Genomic DNA, 18534 nt, shown 5'->3' with positions numbered 1-18534 from the left:
GTTAAAAAAGATATTTAAATGAAACACATTCAAGTAAAAAACCAGACTGAATATATTACAGGAGTACTTACTTGCATAGTTAATGAAGAGGCCGACGTTTAAGTAAATAAAGACAGAAATGGATACTGCTATTTTCCTATAAAAACATACAGTTCCTGACTAACAGGTACTACCATAAAGTTTAAACATACGCAAATAAAATAACAACTATTGTATGACATCTACAGGGGAGTACACTATATGCAACCATAATCTAATCTATGAACTCAAAGAAGATATTCTACCAACATCATGAAGTAAAATTACATGAACAGAGAAAGGCTTTCTGACCAATGAATGCCACTGTTCCTTGACAGGAAGAAGCAATACATTTGAATGCTAGACACAACAACTACCATCCCATCCATCAATTCACAATCGATTACCAATTGCAGGTGTTCGACTTCGTCGTTCATACGAATTGTAGGTGGGAGAGAATCAACAGCTGAACACAATATAACCCTTAATCAGCTATTGGATAGGAATAGCATAAGGTTAAGGACACATAAGTGGATGAACATAATACATACATTCATATTTGTGTACACTAATAAAAAAACCCTACATAAAATACGAAAAGATATCAATGTATACATCAACTTTTCGCAAAACAAGCAATTCTTGGACAACAATACTTTCCAAACAAGGGTCAGAATATTGTCTAATTCTCTCGACAAACAAAAATCAACAAAATCTCTAAATAAAAAAGGTCAATAACGACCAATTAACAAGGAAAAAACACTAAATACAAAACCAAAGGGACAAACTCTAATTTACCAAAAAAAAAAAAAAATTCAAATACAAAAGTTTTATACAAAAATTATCTAAAAGACATCTCATTCGAAATAAATATAGACCTTGAGTGCAATTAGAATTCTAACCATGCCAAAACAAACCACAAACCAAGACTCATAGGTTGCATTTAAGAGAATGGGATCAACATATTTCTCCCTCTCTACGGACGTTAGCCCTCTAACCATGCCGACACAAACCACAAACCAATCTACCTGGTATCTCAGAAGAGAGGTCTAAATCCTGCGGCAAACGAAGGCATCCTGCAATTGAAGAAGAACAAAAGAGAAAAAGGATGAAAGAATGACTAAGTTAAGTTAGTCGCAGAAAATATATAAGAACATTTTTATTTTTCTTATATTGTTCTAATACCAAAGGAAAAATAGTTTTCATCAGAAATATATAAAAACCAACAGCACAGCTGGTAGGACATAAAAAACCTAACATGAAGGCAAATAAATTGCTCATGATAAGAACAGCATGAAACGATACTATAAACATTAATTAGATTTTCATTAAAATTTTGATAAAAATTAGCGTCTGAACTTATTAAAAATATGTCAACTTATAGGGAATGTTAATACTAACGCTAAAAAAATGCAAACCTCTAGTGACGTCGAAACTAGAGTGAAAATTTTAGGTACCCTGTTAATCGCAACAAGACGGTTACTACATATATGGATGTGAAGATAAAAACACCTTTAAGTAGTTGTTGATACCCAAATAGAGACGGTCAGCACCTTCGCCACACTAACAACTGAACACTTCCAGAAAACTTTTCAGTCATCACAAAAAGATAGCGAAAAACTAGAAACAGTAACAGTAACAAATAAGAAAACCAACGATTTCTATAAAACGCAAATTACCTAACAGCTGTATTCAGTACTTTATTTTAATAACTTCAAAATATAGTCTAACAAATTGTTTTAGAACTGTTTAAGTCCTACATGCAGATAACAAATAGGCAAGCATAGGACCGTTTTCTGTAATAGTAATAAATCAGCGAAATAAAACCACAGAAAACGGAAGCTAACATATCAAAATATGGGTAACACAAGAGCTTTTGACCACAACAATAGAAATTAAACGTAATAATAATAATAATAATAATAATAATAGCCTAGTTTAAAGAAATATAAAAGGCTGAGTTCAAATACACCGGCGAAAAAGGGTACAACATCCATTAAATAGAAGCCACAGCAATGATGAAATTAAATAAAATGCTGACAGAAATGAGTCTAATGATATCTTATATAAAAATGCCTTTTTTCTGAGCATTAGAAACCAAATTTAATGTAAAAAAAAAAAATATCTATAAGCGATCTTGTTAGTTTTTATTGTTTTCTGAAAATGTTTTTTGCTTATGTTGTTACAAGCAGGGAGATGAGTACCTAGTTATCATTAAACTGTATGGACACAGTAATTTGATAGCAATCTCATAAGATAATAAAAAAGTATGAAAACAAGAAGCCTACGTCCTGTAGAACCACATCTCTTGGCGGAAAAGGATGACGGAAGAAATATATCTTTGTATGTATGAATGTATATGTGAAACTCATGCATGTCACACATGTGAGACTCTTTTCAATAACGAATGTCTACCTAATTCAATAATGTCAACACGTTTGTGACCGTGTATTGAATATGGTTATTACCATACTATCTTCGCGAGCTTTCGTGCAAACCATTCTTCTTTGTATCTGCTCTAAATTCGAGGCAATTAAATCAATAATGCAAAAATAATGACTACAGTATATATTACAGAACCAAATAAGATTTTATCAGAAGTATCAAAACTTTGGGTTCAATGTTTCTTGAGGTTTTTATAGCAGCTTCAGCAAGAGTAACAACCTTATATCTGGAGAGAGAGAGAGAGAGAGAGAGAGAGAGAGAGAGAGAGAGAGAGAGAGAGAGAGAGAGAGAGAGAGAGAGATTATCCAAGGCCCTTTAGTGAACAAATCCTCTGGCTAACCACTCAAGGTCTAGTTCATTTAATACATTTTAAAGAGTATGCCAGACAGTCTTTAAACCCGCAAAACCACTACATAAAATAGAACATTACTTACGTATTTCATAGTTTAACAGTACGAGAACTCCTAGCTAGTGTTTTTTTTTTTCTTTTTTTTCTCCAAGGAGCATTTTGATATCATGAACTCCCGACTGGCAATTAAAAATCTACACAAAGATACACACAGTAACAAATGCGTTGAAATATTCGAAACATGTGATGCTTATACGCTCAGTACTACAGGGGAAACAGAACACATGGTATATCTTTATAAAATCCCAGCTGTCCCAGAAGAGCTCGCTGGGCGCAAATGGTCACCTGAATTAGCAGCAGTCAAGAATAAGGTTGTTGAGCTATCATCTTCAGACTTCAAAGTAACGAGGTTCTGGTAGAAATAATATATATTGTGTGACTGGTTTACATATAGGAAAACATCTTTCACGAAAACATTTATGATAAAAACGGCGGGTCCCTCTTTTGTAAATAAAACTAAAGATATGGATACGAAAGGTTATTTCTCACCTTAAAGATGGTCACGTTAAAATTACTCTAGTCACAATACCCTCCGAAACCACAACCATTCTCGGATTTTTTTTCTTTTTTTGATACCCACAGTATTTGAACTTCCTTACCTTCTAATACCCTGGGAGTATCATGTAACTCCCTTGAGTCCCTTTACCTCGATTAGGTGGTGTTTTTTTTTTTTTTTTTAGCAAGCTCCTTTTCAATAGTGCACTATCTTTCTACATAAATCAATTCAGCTTATTTTCATAATTATTTCGACCTTCTTCCACATACAGTACTTCTATTGATATTTTACAAATGCATAGAGGACAAATTCGGAGCATCCCACCCACTCTCTCTCTAAACATATACACGCCATAGCGTTTTCTCACACAACTTCTTTATGCCATTGTCTTAGTGTAAATCTTTCTTTCTTTCTTTCCCAAAGCATCTCCTTTCCCCTTTCATCTTCCTTAAAACGACATATGGGAATCGTTAACTCAGCCGATGCCACTACTTGAGTGTCACATTCATTTATACTTTCACAAAGATCACACTAAGCATTACCCTTAAGTGGTTCTTCACATGGGAAACTAAACGGGAATTATGGTAAGAAGAGCCTAATCGTAACTTCGACATCAAACAGAGAGAGAGAGAGAGAGAGAGAGAGAGAGAGAGAGAGAGAGAGAGAGAGATTAAGAAACACTAACAAATACTTATACGCTTAGGAGAGTGACAAAATAAGGAAAGGCGTACATCATCACACGCGAATGCTCACATTATTTCCCATTTCTAACTGTCAAGCAAATGCAAACATTAGGTACCAGGTACAGGAACAATCTCCAAAATACCGGAACTGGTCCCTTGTTTTTATTATACAGGGTCCCGTTTTAATAGTTAACCCACCGACAAGTTATTCTTATCGTTTTTTTTTTTTTGTCAAATGATGAAATACACACTCTCTCTCTCTCTCTCTCTCTCTCTCTCTCTCTCTCTCTCTCTCTCTCTCTCTCTCTCTCTCCAATATGTTCTGTTCTGAAAATACCTACAAAAACCTAGATCTGTTCATAATCTTGCAGAATCTGCCCCAGCTTAGCTTTCCGTTTGTTTACTAAAAAGTCTAGGAATTTCAACAGTGAATTCCATCCAATTTACTGCTTCTGTTTCTTTTTTGTTACGTACAGAGGACAACTCTATAAACAAAATCATTATCATCCCACAATTAACATTTCCATTATTGATTGGATAAATATTTTCCCATTTTTTCTGATGAACTTACCAACTCATAGAATTAAATAAACAAGAAATAAAAAGCTTAATCAAAGCGAAGCTCCAAAAGACCACAAAACTACCGTAACTATAACTAAAACAACCTTAATAAAAGCATAAGCAACAACACACACAAAATGAAAAAATATACTTTCCAGATTGAGAAATTGAACGGTAAATCAATATTTCTAAGCAACAAAACAAAAGGAAACAAGGCAAAGCATCCATTTCTCTATTTTTTTTTTCCGTTTAGTGTTAAGAGCTGAAACAGGATGCTCAATAACTATGCAATTCATCTACTATCGGACTGGAAACCCTTAATCATGTTACAACTACTGTACTAGAATTTTTTTTTTCTTACTTTGATTAGTTCTATATGATATACACAATTTTTATCGCATGAATAAAACAAATCGCATGATCACCAAACTATGACTAAGCATAAACGCAAATAGTCAATATAACGCAAAATATACAATATATAAATATGTGGAGAAACTGTTCCGCGACTTTTAAAAGCTACATAAACACGATTTTATCGAGTCAGAAAAAAATCTATTGGAAAAGGCGTTATTTCTGAGGCTTCTCGTAAAAAAATGTAAAACTGACTAAATATAAAAACACAACCTCCAAATGAGACTTTTGAGTGTCTTGAAAACTCCGAAAGTGCTCTAAGAGCACTCTTAACAGCTAATAGTAGCACCCACTACACCTCGCGCAGAGAGAAACGCAGAAGACTATGAATTATTCATAACAAGAGACACACCTTCTATCGGGATGGATCCACTTATTTGCTCTAATGGGCGTCTATCAGAGTCCCCGAACACCCCCGTTGCTAAGGAAGAGGTGCTCGCCCTCCTAATAACAGCTTGTGAGAAAGGAAATGTGTCTAAATAACAAATCTATAAGAATAAACTTTGAAATGAAAAAGGGTGCCTGGATATATTCTAAAACTTAGTAAATTTAAGTACTTTTATAATAAAATTAATTCAAATCTTTCAAATATTTCGTCTATAAATATACAGTACACAAATAACTTGCACTAAAAATAATTAATAATTAATAAATAATAATCAATTAATTAATAATTAACAATTAATAATTAATCAGTAAGCAAAATCACTTAGACAAGTTTTCTCAATGACTGTAGTTCCAATTTTACCACGCATTGACTAACGGCTTTTAACATTATACTGACAGCAACAACAACGTACAACCTAGTATACTTAAATTTTCGCATTCTTTCCCAATATTTTTGTAAAAAAAATTACCATATGCAAGCGTCAATAAATATCTGCATTCAATATACCTATCACCTAAGTTCATTAACGGTATTAGTACATAGACGGTTGCGGTAAATAAATAAAAATTCGATCCATTACACAACCTTTCAATTCAAACTGAAGAGGGTTAATCTCATTTTCCATTGAGTTTATGAAGATTAAACCCCATTTTGCCTAAGTGCTCTCGACTATATCCAATTTATATCTATCAAACCCTCTTAATGCTTCTTAAAAAAAATTAAAATTGAACCTTGTTTACAGTAGCCTACATGAGAAAATAGATAAAATTTTCTAGGTAAGACAAAAAATATAACTCTAATTCGTGTAATATTACTAAGCTATATAGCTACTTCTATCTTCCATGATTAAAAGAGTAAATTCAGTTGATGCCAGGTAATCATAGTTATAATCTGAATTGATAAACAACTAAATGCACCTTACTATGTAATTTTATATGATTGCACTTCAGCAAGACAATGCAATCAATAAAAAAACTACTACCAGCAATAATGAATAAAAGATTACCTTTAGGAAAAAACGATAAAACACGGTCAGTCTCTGAAATGCCTGAACTCATTAGAATATCTTGGTTACGAATTCATCAAGAATCAAAGGTTGGCAAACATCAGACAAAATAAATTTTAGTTCGTCGTAATCTTCATTTGCATAATAAATTGATTTGAACAGTAATTATTCAAAAGGTGATCCTAGTGTGCTGTAAAATGACTGAAATAGTTATCAAATAGATTTTCAATCGCCCCTGACAAGTACCCCATAATATCATTTCATAAGAACCTCTCAGGAGTTAAAATTACTATTCTCCGGAATTTAATTAAATTTGAGTTGATTAATACAAATGGTTGAAATTGTCAGTAAAATTGAACCACCACGCAGGAGAAAAATAACTGAACGGATTGCTTACATTTTTGTCATTGATGTAGGAGACTTCCGTTTGATCAATAGATTATCTTTACGAATATTTCAAAGGAATAGATCATCGCCTCTGGCTCAAAGGGGGTAGGATAGATTTCCCAAGACTTAGTAACCCACTTAAATTAATAAAACTGTTTCAGTACTTTTAAAATAATCTTTAATCATTATCAAAGTGATTTTTGAAGATGCTCTTTATCCTAACATTTATTCGGCCAACTTTAAAATATCTAACGAAATGTTGATGTCTAGTCAAAATGGTGGTCAGAGTGAAAGATCGAGATAAGAGATAAAGGGTTGTAACTAAAGTCAAGAAACGCGTTGGAGCGGTTCGTTTGCTGTTACGGTCTGTTGATCAGACCTGTCCATCAAGGTGGACCCCGAGAGAGAGAGAGAGAGAGAGAGAGAGAGAGAGAGAGAGAGAGAGAGAGAGAGAGAGACTGATTGATAAGTTACATATTCGAGACACTCCATGCAACCAACCCCCACAATCTTCTGACACTCCAGTGACATCAAACTACCCAACACTCGTTTCTGAAGTCTCTTGGATTTCAATAAAAAATACAGTAACCTTGGTTATAAATTACTAAAGATAAGACTACTGTCATTAGAAGTAATAAATCTCATTGCATGATTTATAGAAAGCCCAAATACTGGGGACGAAACTCCAACGCAGCTTCTGTGGATGTTCTTATGAACCTGTATGTATGATGAAAGTCTTAGGCAATTCTTCTTCATTTTCTGGTTTATGAAATCTTGGCCATGGCCCTGTGCTGGGTCCGGGGAGGAGATCTTCGTTAAGAAGCAGAATGACAGCAAGATAGAAGGAAGGATGGCTAAAAAGTGGGTGCAGCTACACCCAAAGGGACGCCCAAAGACCCTTAGTAATGCTATGAGTGGATCGCAAAAGGTACACTGACAACACTAATCTCGCCCCTAAAAGATACCGAATCACATTATAGAAGACTTGAAGATGGACCATTGCTAAATCCTTACCTTCTCGAAACTTCGTTTAAGTTTCCTTATATATTTTACCTACAATAAACTAACAAATTCCTCCAGTTTGAAATTACTGTTTGTCATCATTACCTCGGTTACATCTACTGCATCTTCTGAAACTATCCCATTCTAATTCCTTGATTAGCGTAATCGGTCACTATAGATACTGTAAACATTTTTAACAGAGGTGCCAATGTCGATTCCACTATTAATAATAACAAACAAAATTTGTTTAAAACAATTTCATCTTTACCCGCCGTCCACTTTACCTACCAAACCAAACAAAAAAACTATTTACAGGAACTGTGCGTGTTATTTTTATTAACCATATCAATTACGAAGCATGGACACAGCATACATAATTACGAGAGAAAGGCCAATGAATATTAGTCAGACTTGATGTACAATCGAACACCTCTACTGAGTCGCCACGGATGTTCGTAGCTGGACCAAGAATGCATACTAAACGGCAGTGCTATAGGTCATCGTCCCTGAAGTTCCAGAAAACAAGGGAAAATTAACTAGGCTTTGAAAAAAAAGAAAAAAAAATCTTTAGGTACCTGAATATTTTAAAAAGACGATAGGGTGCTGCAAAACAAGATTTGTCAGTTTGATTTTTATTTTGGAACATTATTTCTTAAGGATTACAGTGTAAAGGTGACATTTCAATCGATAAATTACCCTTTCAGACATGGAATCAATTCAGATGTCATTTCTGGATAAGCAATGAATTACACATTGTCAAAACTTGCATTCTTCATATCTTAAGGCTCCGTATATATACCAATATTCTTAAGAGAACAATACTAGTATTTCAAGTTAACACGATAAGGAAACTCAATATAATGTAGGTTACATTACACCCTTCTGTGTCTCTTTGTTACCTATTTCTGCTTCTGAATATCACTTCGACGTCCTCGTAATTTCATAAACTTTCTTTCGTCTCCTCTTTTAGCTATTTTTACCAAATCCATCTAGCCACATGCGAGAACGTTTTCCTAATGGTTCCGCTCAAGTGAGTTTTTATCAGTGTGTTATTTTTTGCTTCAGCTTTTTTTACGACTTCTGTTTAAGAAGTTATTGTTCGAGCTCTCTTTTTTTCTTCTCTATCCGAGTAAGGCAGAGGAGGAGGTCGGTGAGGGATCTCTGAATGGGACAAGGTTTTGATCTCTCTAATGACCGTTCATTAATTATTATTAGATGGAAAATTGAGAAACTAAAGGGCGTCTCTCAAGACAGCATCGAACACAAATAAATGATAGACCATCTAAGCGACATTCCAAAATGGGAGTGTCACTGCTTATATTGAAGTTTTTTTTCTATGAAACTAATTACCTTTAATTTATTCTATTTTCTAAAGAAATCTAACTTTAGCGTTTGAAAGTTCAAAGGTTTCAAAAAAGTTTAGGATATTGATAAACAGTACAAAGGTTAAAAATTAAGTACTTTGTAACAGTAAATTTCTTTTAACTGTAATAAGCACTTTGAACTAGAAGAAACTACTATCTCCTCATCAAGGAAATCAAGGGCCTATCTCACTCATGAAGTTTCTACGGGAATTTGACAACTTTGTCAATACTTTGGAATATAAATGAAGCTAACGAAAAGTAAAGGTTCAACGATTCTTTCAGAATCTTTATGCAAATGTTGATTTGAGTAAATCAAAACGGAGGTTTGTACAAACTGAAAAGAAGTGCACAAAGAGGACACTCAAGCATACTGAAATATTTGTCTTTATCTTAGTATTCTACAGAATACAAGGATAAGGATAGGTAAAAAAAGAAATGCCCTTGCTTCTTAAATATTAGATCAATGTGTATTTTTTCGTCTTGTTAAAGATTACAGAAAATAAATACTGGATGACTGCGAAATGAAAGTTAATGGGATAATCCTCTATCGGGGGACCATCTATAAATATCAGGCGCCAATGACTCAACTTATACTGAAACCTGCGATGGCCCTTCAGAATACTGATGGCATGGGGTGGGGTGAAAGGTCACGCTGCGGTCCAAAACGCCAACAGAATGGGTGAGAGTAATAGTGTGTAAAACTATAACCGATGCACAAGAGGATCTCCGACGTCACCCGGCTGTAAATCACATTAATGCAAACCCATAAACTTGCTTTCATTAAAATATTACCACGATACTAGACTCTAATCGTGCTAGGAGGAAAAAATAAGTTAATGATCCTAACAAACACGACTACGTCTGCCAGTAAAGAACACCACATTCTATCGAGATATAACTTACAGTGACTTGTGTCCAGCCATTTAATTTGATGACAGTATCACGAGACGCATTTATTACCGAGTCGGGGCACTCGACTGGAGTCAAGGCTGCGAGGTATCACGATAAGTGGTTATCCTCCTATATTTTATTACCTCCTTAGGAAGCTAAAGATGCAACACCCAAGACTTATTGTTAGAATTTGTTCGATAGACTGGAGTCTCTACGTAGGTATCTGTGGATATTTAGACCTTCTGATTAAGGTCCTTACTAAACCTTGTGAAGTGCCAGTCTGTGTACAAGAGGCCGAGCTCACTTGCTTGCTGATACAACCCATACACTTTCCTAATTTTCTGTAATTTTCGATTCTATTCATATGTACTCTATGACCACAAATAAAATGACATCATCAATTCCGATTAAAATTCGACAATTCTTTTTACCCAAGAACACATACTTTTAAAAAATAACGATTGACGTCTAATGATATATTAGGAAATTAACCCAAAAGACAACAAAAATAATACTGGTTGGAAAAACCAATATAATCAATAATAAAAAATAAGAGCAAGCTAAAAATAGGTTCTAGTGCATAAAACCTCCATCATCCAACAACCAAAAGCCAAACAGTACCTAGAGAAAACCAGCTAACCCCACGAGGCGTGTCACGTGGATACCACTCAACAATCGATGGATGTACGGCCGTGTAACGTGACGGAGAACTGGTCTATGGTCTTAAAAGACATTATCAAAAGCTGCGGGGACTGGAATGAGATCGAAGATATTCTTAAAGGTATGATCTATCTTGGGAGGATCCCCGACATATTGGCTGACCGCAAGTCTTCTCACCTTCCATCAAATAGATATCCTATACCGTTCTGAAGCGACCGCACTCCACCACATTTGATTTTGTGAGATTTTAATTTTACTTTTTTCTTCCAATAGCCTTTTGTGGTTGGGATGTGCCAACTGCCCTTCTACATCAATCAAATTATAATACGGCTAAGAAACAATAACCTTAGTTACACACACCACAACCACCTTACTAAAAATAAAAACAGAAAATAATGGTAGAGACCACAATAAAGCTTAATATTTAACATCGAACACAAAATAGAAGTAAAAAATCCACTAAGAAACACGCCACTCTTGCAAAGTTGATAAAAATTGTAAGATTTTTCTTTTTATCTAGCCTTTTATTTCTCCTAGAAGAAATCTAGAGCACAGTAACAAATTCACTCTTTCCTTGTCCATGAAGACAAGAAAAGATTCACAAAACTAGAAAAATGTTACCTTAATGTAGCTGATGCATTTAATGGAAATTGACTAAAACAAAGACCATTTGGAAGAGCTTGTATGTATGTATGCATGTATGTGTATATATATATACACTGTGCGCGCGTGCGTGTATGTAGACACATCAAGTAAATAACACATACCATCCACAAATCCCAGTAACATGATCTAACTTTTTACAAAGGATAAAATGAAACTTAATAAATTTATGACCGACCAACGGTAACTGACAAGAGATAACAAAACAAGCATCAAAGACGCAAAGAAAACAAGTGATAAAATTTTGCCATTTGCATAATCCGAGAGATATTCAGATTTCTCGAACAAGAGAATTCTAACAACACGACGACAAAAACAGGTTTTGGCCAAAGCAACGAAAACGTAAACTAAATATACCACAGGAGAAAAAACAACGTAACAGATACAAATTTCGATAATAACCTCAGATAACTATCATCCTGAAGAAAAACAATACATGCATCGTAGAAACTTACATAAAACAACCAAATAATTAAGCAATGAGGAAATAAATAAGCTGGCTAAACAGCAAAACTCTTTGGTAACGATTTGAATAATCGAACAGGTAACCAGAACTAAGGGTCAATGAGAATGAAGCAAACAAATAAATAAGCAACAAGCAATTAATGTTATCATAGTCAAACGAAAGCATTTTTCTGCGCACGTGGGTTGGGTTCATTATGACAATTACACTGCCCCATGGGGGAAGGAGGGAGGGGAGTGAGGCTGCTCAAGTGCGTTTTATTGTTGATCGTTTGGATTTTCATCTGCATTGAGTATGCAAAAACCAAGTATTGCTTCCAATCGATCTCTCGCTGTAATACAATAGGGCCTAAAAATAAAAGAATTACAATACAGCTACAACAAAAACACTAATAATAATGATAATATATCACGTCGTAGGCTACATAACATCACGTAATCTAATTTACATGAAAAGATAGATGAAAAAATCGCAAAATTATAACCTACTATTCATAATATCCAATCATCACCAGAGGCCTTCCATTTCCAAGCAACAAAGGACCCACACCGACATAGTGGTCATGATGCAATGGTTCGGAAGGGCCAATGGAAGCAGAGGCTGTCAGAGTTATTGCTATATTTTTCATACGGTTTCTCATTGTTAGTCTTTATCTTCCCTATAAATCTCTCAACTTATTAGCCCTCTTTGATACTTGTACTATAAAAATTATTGCTTGCATCAAACGGCGAGAGAGCAACACGTGTGACCAGGGTTCATAATGACGATGACGTTTACTATATAATATCAAGTAAAATTGATTAATGATTTATCGGTGAGGAATTTCAAGCATCGAGTTTTATCAAACCCCTCAGCGAGCCTTTATGATCTTGAGGATGCATATACATGTCTTTCTTTATACTGGATGAGACCAACCGCAGAGAAATAACAATAAACTTAACACACTGAAGAAGTCAATAGAGGAACATAAAATTTCAGAGAACAAGCAAAGTGGTTTCCTTCTCTATAATTGAATCACTCTCACAGAAATATATATATATATATATATATATATATATATATATATATATATATATATATATATATATACACATATATACATACATATATATATATACATATATATATACATATATATATATATATATATATATATATATATATATATATAACCATAAACCTTTTTTTCCATATGAAGGAGTGTCGTTTGGAGCGTTCAACCTTTCGTTTTCTCGGCAAGTCCTCATGGGTGGCATTACTAACCGCACCCTTTTTCTTAATCCCACTCAATTTATGTTGGGTGAAATTTGCAGCATTACTTCAGGATAGATACTAAAATTACTGACGTACCAAACGAAATAAATGTTGATCAATACATGATTAACATTTTCTACCATTTTACATAAGATCTTGTCCCTGTTTCACAAGCGAAATCAATAAGTTTGGCTAAACAGCAAAACTCTTTGGTAACGATTTGAATAATCGAACAGGTAACCAGAACTAAGGGTCAACGAGAAGGAAGCAAACAAATAATTAAAACAATAAACATTGAAATATCTTACCCCTTTTACAGACTCGTTCTGTATAGTTTCTGTTCCACTAAATAAACAAAATCTTGTCTTAAGAAATTATCTCACCCATAGCCTACTCCTACAGCGGCACCGGACACATGCCAAGGAACATCAACGTAGACTGATAATGGAGATCACACCTTAACTGTCCATAAACATCGCTTCAGGGAAATCTATCTTACAAGTGTCCTAGCAAGGTAAGGAAACCATAACAATTCGAGGTCGTATATCGTTCACAACCATCGCATCGGGGGCAGACAAACCTAGCCTTCAACAAGGAAGATGAAGGACAAACAAAACAATGATATCACTGTTGACAAATCCGTCAAAAGACTAGCCTATACCAAATTAATGAAGGATTCTTAGGCTTTCTAGGAATAAAGAAAAATAATATATTTACTATAATGCTTATAAAATCACGCTTATATTTCAAGTGGTTATATATTTAAGCACGATTCCGATATAGTATGCAACTATAAAGTTACATACGCCTAAACAGGCTATCAATTTAGCATCTCTTGTTATAAAATGATAAGCGAAGGTTTACCATGATGAAGCATTAGTTGGATTTTCCTTCCTTTAATGATGTAATTCATATAACGAACAAACATATAAATATGCATACATTATCATACACAAACACACACACACACACACACACACACAACACACTTCATCTGTTGTGAAGGTGTAATTGCAATGTTTTCACAATGAATCACGAAGGAAGTGAGCAAAACTGCAAGAGAACATTCCAGCATTGTTAAAGACACGTCAGATCATTAGTCTGCCAATGCACTCAATCATTTTCACTTAATGCAAGCAAACATACACAAATACATATATTTGAGTGTGTGTAATATCCTCCTACATACAAAATGTCGCTTTCAGCTAAGATCATATTAAATGGTAAATAATCTTCAAATGATTTTGTGAGAGAGAGAGAGAGAGAGAGAGAGAGAGAGAGAGAGAGAGAGAGAGAGAGAGAGAGAGATTCTTCATGGGAAGTGATGCTCGGATAAGTATCCTGTCTATGTTTCAGTACAGTGGCATGAGTGTATGCGAGTGTATGCAAGAAGGGGGGTGGAGGGGGGGGATGAGAAGGGTATACAATAAACAGAGCGTCCTTCTTGCATACCTAGGAAGGAGGAACCCCGACTTTGTTTGAACATCGTCAGAGGCTCTTGACCTTCTTCAGTAACCTTTCTCGATCTTCCTTTCTTACTCTTCAGCATTTCATCATCGCCATCGTCATCATCTGTGTATATGGGCGAGCGTGTCTTTAACAATGAATGTAAAACCAACAAAAATAAAAAGACAAAATCCACCATGTTGAAAACTAAACGTTTATGAACGTCTTTTATGGTTCCTTGTCTATAAAGTATAAAATACATAATACTTCAGAATAATGAACAATTACAGCGATGACAATGTAATATGACAATGAAAATTCTAAACGCTGTATTACCAATGTCCAAAGAAATAATGACAGCTAGAGACATGCAACGCAAGCAAGCAAACAGGACCCCATCAGTCAGTCTTGCAAACAAGAATGGCAAACAAACCACCGGCATGAAAAAAATAATATTCTAGGGAGAGATGCCAGCAAATAAAGATGGTAGATTATGAAAAAACGGGGTCGTGGCGCCTGTGTATGGCGACGGCAGGGTCTAAAGCCTTCCTTTCAAACCTTGTCCAAGAGCCACTTAAGAAATGAGTCGAGTCTCATTGACCCATTTCCTTTGCAATGAAGATGAATGTCTAGCTATCGCCACAACGCCACGCACATTTCTATACCAAAATGTTATTAACAATTCTTGAACGAAATAGTTAAACTTATAATTTTATATTCAAATAGACAATAGTACGTTTTGTCACTTACCTGAGCCTATGCATAAGATAAGACTTCATGCTAAAGCAATTCTCACAACAAATAATTTAATATTATCAAGTAGCTGCTATTCACGAGGAAAGGCTCAATTGTCACATAATTACACCAATATTCATTTCCTATTACCCGGGACACAAACAACACACTCTCAAATATTTTCTTTAATATCTTCGAATTTCACAAACTTAAAAGGGTAAACCCAAGGGAAACAAAAAGTCTGAGGCAATGAATAATCTCAAGGTAAGAAACGCACCGATCCGAACTGCCTTACCTCCTCTGCCTTTACTAAATAACAAAGATAGGACAGTAAGCGTATATATGAGACTTGGCAGAGAGAGAAAGAGTATAAAAATGGGGAGTTTGAGAGGAGGGCTGTGAGGGAGGCAACAGAAACAGTAGAGGCACTCAGCGCCCTGCCCTGAAGAACAACGGATGCCGAGAGAGAGAGAGAGAGAGAGAGAGAGAGAGAGAGAGAGAGAGAGAGAGAGAGAGAGAGATGTTTATTCATGAACAAAAAAAATTAAAATTAATTGAAATGTATTTTATTTATTTATTTACTATTTGCTGATAAACATTAAAAAAATCATTATTAATATACTAAATATGATTTCCTACGTCATCACTATCATTATTGTCAAATGATCCTGAGACCATGGTTATGTGTAAGAAAGGTCGATAAAGGGCCGGGTAAAGGTTGGTGACTAGCATAATGTGTGTAGGGTGTTCGACGCCCTACTGATGAGCCTTTTTGTAGACGTGAAGCTACCAACGTTGTGAAACCTTTACAGTTGGGGTGGGGTTGCCTGCGATTCAGCATTTAAGGAGGAGTGTAGCAGTAGTGAATTGGTGTTAGTTTTGAGGGAACACCCCTGAGAGAGAGAGAGAGAGAGAGAGAGAGAGAGAGAGAGAGAGAGAGAGAGAGAGAGAGAGTCTTCATCAGATGGGCTAAAACCAATACTGAACCCAAGATTATCATTCAATAAAAGTTATCTAAAAATGCGTTCTCCACTAGATTCTTTAGAACGTAAAATAATCAAAATCTATAATTCTTAAGTTAAATAAATCAAACTAATCTCAACAGTCACAGTGTCGTTAAAATAATTGGGGTGAAAATAAAAGAAAAATACGAAAAACAAAAGAGAACTGTTTGCGAGTCCAAGCAAGTTTAATAAGCACCTGCCACCTAAAATGCTTAATGGACACCAGAAACTCATCAAAGTTTCAAAAATAAGAGGAAAAGCGTGTGCCCTTGACGGGAAACAACAACCTTGGATATATACGAGATGTAAACAGAGTATAAAATAGTGTAGATTAATCCACTGTCTCAAAAATGCAATATTGAAAAACATATCGTTAATGCTTGTAATGTCGACGACAATAAATATCTTGAAAATGTGTTAAGGGAGGAAAAGCTTGAAAGATAAGAATTAACTTCTCTGCCTGTGATCGACATTCGAGCAAGACTCTCTCTCTCTCTCTCTCTCTCTCTCTCTCTCTCTCTCTCTTTAATGAAAGACTTCCATCCAACATCCTTTAAAAGGAAAAACACTGGAGCTAGACTGAAAGCGGTCGAACATATGGCTTTGCGGTTTACTTACGGCTGGAGAGACGTGTGGACAGTTGGTTAGTGTCTCATCTCAATCAATCCATTAAGTAGCGGTAAACATCAAAGACCTCCACAATCCGAAGAGCTTACCTGCGGAAAACAACGACCAAAATTAGTACAAAAAGGATCAGAGCAGTCCAGTATACAATGCACCAAAAACTGCCGATGTACGTTTTACTCAGTTTCTTTTAATGTTTAATGTACTCCTCTTTATGAAAAATATTTTCCCCACTTAGAAAGAATGCTACGTTTATAATCTATCGTATCAGTTTTTTCCATCTCTGTTTCCCCCCCAATAAAATGAAAAGACAAAAATACAATTATAAATCCGTGATAACCAACAAACTCCCACTGCACAAATCTAAAGTATATCTTTTACATCAGTGAGGTACCCAATGAACCGAGCCCAAAACAAAAGAATTTTAATATAAATCTGCTAAATAAAGATGATCCTTCAGCTTTGCACCTCAGCGTGTGTAAAGCAGAAAGCTCTAGGTCCACAAGTGGCACTCGAGAGTCCTAAGTGGCACTTTCTTTTATCGCCCTGACCTTTTACATGATATTAAATCTTACACAATAAAAGATCTACAATTTCTTATGATACCGAGGGATATAAGGGCTATCTATTTTCCTATTACATGGTGCTACCAGCTACATTTCATGTGTCAAAAGAGTGACTAACAATAGAAAACTAGACTCAAGAATTTCTTTAACTAACAATATGAATGAGCTTTTCTAATAAAGTGAAAATGAGTGTGGGGTCTTTTGACTAGCCAGACAGTACTGCATTGCATAGTTCTCCCTGGTTACGGTTCATTTTCCTTTTGCCTACACACACCGAATAGTCTAGCCTATTCTTTATATATTCTCCTCTGTCTCTTACACCTGACAACATTAAGATTACCAAACAATTCTTCTTCACCCCAGGGGTTACTGCACTGTAAGTGCTCAGTGGCTAATTTCCTCTTGGTAAAGGTAGAAGAGACTCTTTAGCTATGGTAAGCAGCACTTCTAGGAGAAGAACACTCCCAAAATCAAACCATTGTTCTCTAGTCTTGGGTAGTGCCATACCCTATGTACCATGGTCTTCCACTGTCTTGGGTTAGTTAGAGTTCTGTTGCTTGACGGTACACTCGGGCACACTATTCTATCTCATTTCTCTTCCTGTTGTTTTGTTAAAGCTTTTACAGTTTATATAGGAGATATTTGATCAAAGTTCTTACTCTTAAAATATTTTATTTTTCCTTGTTTCCTTAACTAACTGGGCTATTTTCCCTGTTGGGGCCCTTGGGCTTAAAGCATCCTGCTTTTTTTAACTAGGGCTGTAGCTTAGCGAATAATAATAATAATAATAATAATAATAATAATAATAATAATAATAATAATAATTCATATAGCTTTCAATTCAATAAAATGGCCGTTTTTCGATAGAAAATGATGGTACTAAAAATTAACATTCTATCTGGGTAAAAAAACAAGGGATGAAGAAAACTATTCATAATCATGGGTATGGAAAAAAAAGGACTTTGAGCAGGGGACGGTGAAGATAACGCTATCCTGGAAGGTTAAAATAATCAGGTATTAGGTTTAATTACCAATTCCATGGCGATCCATCAGCA

At 35.1% G+C, this 18534-nt stretch overlaps 1 protein-coding gene across 6 annotated transcripts in view; it reads right to left on the bottom strand.

The window, feature by feature from the left end:
* Window positions 1-18534, bottom strand: part of LOC137655644 (uncharacterized) — a 582773-nt gene that overhangs the window by 113143 nt on the left and 451096 nt on the right. For 5 of the 6 annotated variants that reach the window (XM_068389594.1, XM_068389619.1, XM_068389601.1 and 2 more), the window contains one exon: window positions 1047-1094. The exons of the other annotated variant lie outside the window; for it this stretch is intronic. In XM_068389594.1, coding sequence (XP_068245695.1) covers window positions 1047-1094 — 48 coding nt within the window. The remainder of the gene's footprint in view (window positions 1-1046; window positions 1095-18534) is intronic. 6 annotated transcript variants of the gene reach the window in all.

This window comes from Palaemon carinicauda, chromosome 1 (assembly GCF_036898095.1).
Source record: "Palaemon carinicauda isolate YSFRI2023 chromosome 1, ASM3689809v2, whole genome shotgun sequence".
In the NCBI taxonomy this organism is placed as follows: Eukaryota; Metazoa; Arthropoda; class Malacostraca; order Decapoda; family Palaemonidae; genus Palaemon; species Palaemon carinicauda.
The sequence above is the reverse complement of the archived record's forward strand: the minus strand, read 5'-3'. Positions and strand labels throughout refer to the sequence as shown.